A 5,063-nucleotide genomic window follows, 5' to 3' on the forward strand; every position below is an offset into this window, starting at 1 on the left:
GGAGTCGAGGAGGGGACATTTGAGTATTGAGAAACCTCTTGTGAGTGTTGCACGGCCAGATACGGCTCATTTGACTCAGATAAGGAAATATATGATACATTATGATGTGATATGATGTGATATGAATAATAATGGTACACATCGACGTCTGCACTCACAGTGCCGCGGACTGTAGGCTACGTAATGTTACTTTGATCCGGTTACTTATGTTGTGGCAGATATTTAATTAAGCTTTCTTAATAGTATAATAATAGTTATAATAGTCCGATTGCTCTGAAGATGGGAGGTGATATTCTATTCATTTTCACGTTCACACAATCGGTGATTTTGGCCTGCCGAATTTCCTGCAACGGAAGTTTAAACTGCATTTCGTCCGCACACTGAGCTCTTATTGGTCAGCAGGCGTGGTGCTTTCACTGTGTTGATCTCTTATCCTGGAACCTATCCTGCTTCGGAGCACAGACTAGGTTCCAGGATAAGTCACCATGGAGATCTAGCCCGCTAAAAAGTGAACCAGCTTCGTAGTACCGGAAATCCCAGAAGTTATCTTGCTAAACGAAAATCCTGCTTCGCGGTATACCCCCCAGGTTAGCCGCACAGCATCAGTTACCATGGAGATATGGCCTGCTAAAAAGAGAACCAGCTTCGTAGGACCGGAAACCCAGAGTTTTCCCTGAAGTTAGCCGGCTAAGCGAAAATCCTGCTTCGTAGTATACCCCCCTGAGCTAGTTATCTCTCTCAGTCTGACAGCAGAGGAATCTCCCTCCACCTTGTTGTTGAAACAGCTCCTTATTATCTGTTAGAGCAGCTTGCTAACAAAAAATCAACTAATAAATGATGATATCTTATAACAGGTGAAACTACCTAGCTGTATATAAAGTTATCAAAAACCCCACCTTTACCAAGTGCAACATCGAAGTGATGAACACAATAATGCATCAACTATTATAATAAAAAAGAAAGAAATATACATTGAAAGATTAAGAATTCATATTTATATCATTTTAAAATTGTCCAATCTGTATAATAAATAATTATGGTATTTTAAGGAAATTACTGCAAATACTTTTGGACTTTTACTGGAATAAGATTTTTATTGGAGGTCTTTTACTTTTAACTGAGTATAGTTACACTGCAGTATCGCTTATTTACTTAAGTTAAAGTAGCAATACTACAACACTGTGTGTATACACAAATATAAAGTCCATGAATCCATTTTACAATACTTGAAACAAATCTGAAGCACACATAACATACTGTTGTTTTCCACATTCACTGTGGTTTCTTTATTGTGTTACAAAATACAAAAACTGTTCATCTGGATACAACAATATCATTATTTTGGACCACATTAAAGATGTAAACAAACTTGTAAATGTGTCTGACACACCGCAACATTCATCTGTGTGCATTTTTATCACAAACTGTATTCAAACTTCTCAATCACAGCTGATGCAATGTGAAATGGAAGTCTCTCCTGCTAATGACTTAAGAACAGCTCCCTTTTTCCCGTTTGGATCAAGTAGGTCAAATGTTTTGTCAGGTTCATATTTCTTTGTTTTTTAAATCGGTGAATAGGTGAAAAGCAAACATGTTGGTAGGTGATTTTATTTTTGCAATGTTTGTTGTTTTAATATTAATTCCGGCCACAAGAGGCTAAAATACGGTACAGCATGTCGGTTCTTAATAGGAACGAGGGCATTCATAATTACTTTGGAAAACGTTGTCTTTGCAAATCCTTTTTTCCCACATGTTCTTATTTCATAAATCAGGAAAGAAAAACTATTTAGATCAGGCTTAGAAAGTGTTTTTGTCATTTGCTTCTAAGGGCTTCTATATTGTATATCGCGCGCTGGTGTGATGTTGCAGATTGGAGGGCAGGAATTTCACAGGAAGACAAGTTAGAATCTTTCTCTTGTGGCGGGTAAACCAACATGTCATATGACAGTCATGTTACAGTTTCAAAGCCACAACTTTGTGCAATACTGTGGGCTTTTCTTCTGCAAATTGAATCACCAAAAGACACAACTTAAAGACAGAAATAAAACACATAAAATCATAAAATGTAGTGGTTTTTCATCAACACATTTCCAGGTGTTGGACAGTTTCTTGCATAATTGAATACTTTGTATAAAAAATTGAGTGGCTACTATTTGGCTTGGAAATACGTTATATGGAAAGTACATATAGGGAACTCCAAATACCTCAACATGATTATTTCCTGTTTTCTTTTTGAAGGAAAAATGCCACCCCAAAACAACATTTAAATACCATTTAGCGGTTTGAAGTGTTGGCTAATATTGTCAATATTTTGTGTCATTGTAATATGCACCACTACAATATTCTCATAGTAAAAAGAACATCTGCATTTAACAGAAAACAATGTAAAAGGGTGAAATATGTGAAAAAAACAGAGAGATTATCAAATTAAAGGAAAAATAAACTCTTGGATAATCAGAGGTTTCCTAAAGGAATATTTCCATCTTTTTTTTACCTAGAATGTCCCTTGATACCGTTGCATCATTGTAAGAATATGTGACCATGGCTTTTATTCCCGAACCATTCATGTTTTCTCTCTAATTGCATAACCTAAATCCGCAGGATCTCTAGAGCTCATCATGTCCATAAATGTTATACTCCTTGGCACTGATGTGGCCGTCGCTGTCCTGATCACTCTTGCGGAAAATATCCGCCATAATCTTCTCATAGAAAGCGACGTTGCGTGGCTTCCCACCCTTTTCATACTCCAGCTGCAAGTATTGCTTTACCTGAAGAGAAAAATAATCCTTCAGTATAAATAACAGACATTTATTGTACTATTACAACACTGCTTTTACATAACACACCCCTGTTATGATCTAAAGCAACACACTTATGGGTGATAAATAAAACTGTAAATGGTATCAACAGCAGGTCGTCCTCTTCTTCTTCAATGTGCAATAAACAACCCAGATAACATCTTGACTGTTGTGGATGTAAAGAATCTTATTTATATGCCAGCAGGCTATTATAGTGTTGATAAAGTCAATTCTGGTCTTCTTGTAAGCATGTGCTTTGGGGTCGAGCTACATTTTTGATCTCTTTAAAATATTATATTTCCTGGTGGTTTGTAGTACTGACATTGTCATTATATTTTGCTTTTACAATGCTATTTTAAAGAGAGCAAATGCAGTAAATAAATTAAATGTAGTATTTATAGCCTTTTTTTATGATGTGAGATAATAAGAGGACAAAGAAAAATGTAGCCTTTATTCTTTATGAGGTAACTAAGCGAGGTGACTTAGGGTTGGATGTTTCATAACCTTATGCAAAGCCTGTTAATAACATTTTTTTTTTTTTAAACAATTTTGTTTAATTTGTTTTCTTTTTTTAAAATTTTATTTGGAGCAACTTCCACAAAACCCAATTCCCCCCCCGGGATAAATAAAGTATTCTGACTCCCATTTGAAGTGGCATCTATTTCAGATAAGGGCTAACCATGAAAGGAGAACATTCTTATAGATAAATCTCGTCACAAGCCAGTTATTACCCAGACTCCTGAGCTGGTTAATCCCACCATGGTTGGTTATTAGAGCCTTTTCAGTCTGAGCTACTTCCATGATAATCACCAGCTTGTGAATTATAGTCACCTCTTCCTTTGTGAGACTTCTGTCTTCATCCAGGTCCATCATTTTGAAGGCCTCCATGCTGCGGGGCCCCCTGGATACAGAGTACACCTCCACCTCAAAGACCACCGTGGCATTGGGCGGCACTGGGTCTATTTGATCGGGAGGAGGAAACAGCACAGTGAGAATTACGAAGCAGGAATGAAGCCATAATTATCACTCAGAATAACTGATCATCATTGAGTGGGATTGGTAATTTCAGGAAGAATGGGAGCCGGTGGTTCTGTACATTTTCAGACTTTGTGATGAATTTAACAGAAATCTTATCAACTAAATAAATGATAAATGGATAACATCGTATTGATTTTTTTCAAAGAGCTACAAAATGTAAAGACCCATAAGAGATGTGGCGTTGATCCAGCAAGAGAGGAACATAATGTTACTAGAGCAACATGCAGTTAAAGCTGTTATTATTTAATAAGAAAAAGACAAGAACATGAAGCCCCCCCACAGCTGTTTCAGCCTTGGATAGGTTTACATGTAATGCAGATTGATGCAGAACCATTGAAAACAAACAAAAAGAAAAAAAATTTCCATAGCCAAAAAGTTGAATCAAGTGATAGTAGAATCCCAGAAAGCGGAACCAGATTAAACCAGAGGGCATTTATGAATACTAACATTTGTAGGAAATGAACTAGGTAAAACACTGATAAGCTGTTGTGATGCATGCAAGACAGAACGAGAGGAAGTAGAGACCTTTAAACCTTGGTGCATGCTTACAGTAACATGCCATGTGGGGATGAGTAGCAAACACTGAGAGGGATGTGATGCCCTTTCAACTAAAGAGCTGTAAAAAAGACAAGACAGGATGAACAAACCATCCAGCAAAAACATATAACCACAGAGATCTGTTTGAAGGACTGTGTTGGGGCTATATATTCATTTATTTATGAGTTAAAAATGTATTCTCTGTTTATTGTAAATGTACCTTTTTATTCATTGTAATTTAGGAGTAGGTGTTTTATTTTGAAAGTAGTTTTGGACACCTGGGGCGTATACTACGAAGCAGGATTTTCGCTTAGCCGGCTAACTTCAGGGAAAACTCGGGGTTTCCGGTCCTACGAAGCTGGTTCTCTTTTTAGCAGGCTAGATTTCCATGGTAATTTATGCTGTGCGGCTAACCTGCCCCGGAGCAGGTTAGGTTGCAGGCTAAGAGCTCAACTCAGTGAAAGCACTGCCTGCTGACCAATCAGAGCTCAGTGTGCGGAGTTTAAAGCGATCAAGTCATATTACAGGAGAAAGGAAATACAGAAAAGCTGCCGATCCAGGAAAGACGGCCGGCAAAAATCACCGACTGTGTGAACGTGAACATTAATAAAATATCACCTCCCATCTTCAGAGCAATCTGACTATTATAACATTAGCGTTAAGAAAGCTTAATTAAATATCTGCCACAAC

The 5,063-nt window shown here is 37.4% G+C and overlaps 1 protein-coding gene across 1 annotated transcript; it reads right to left on the minus strand.

The window, feature by feature from the left end:
- Positions 1 to 1,254: 1,254 nt before the first annotated feature.
- LOC104942148 (peptidyl-prolyl cis-trans isomerase FKBP7-like) lies at positions 1,255 to 3,803 on the minus strand (the record flags this gene model as incomplete). The annotated part of the gene is made up of 2 exons (XM_010767347.1): positions 1,255 to 2,768; positions 3,630 to 3,803. Coding segments are annotated over 2 exons (336 nt in total), but the record flags the coding sequence as incomplete, so codon positions are not given.
- Positions 3,804 to 5,063: the final 1,260 nt, after the last annotated feature.

The sequence above is a fragment of the Notothenia coriiceps genome, unplaced genomic scaffold (assembly GCF_000735185.1).
Source record: "Notothenia coriiceps isolate Sejong01 unplaced genomic scaffold, NC01 NC01_scaffold00004195, whole genome shotgun sequence".
Lineage (NCBI taxonomy): Eukaryota > Metazoa > Chordata > Actinopteri > Perciformes > Nototheniidae > Notothenia > Notothenia coriiceps.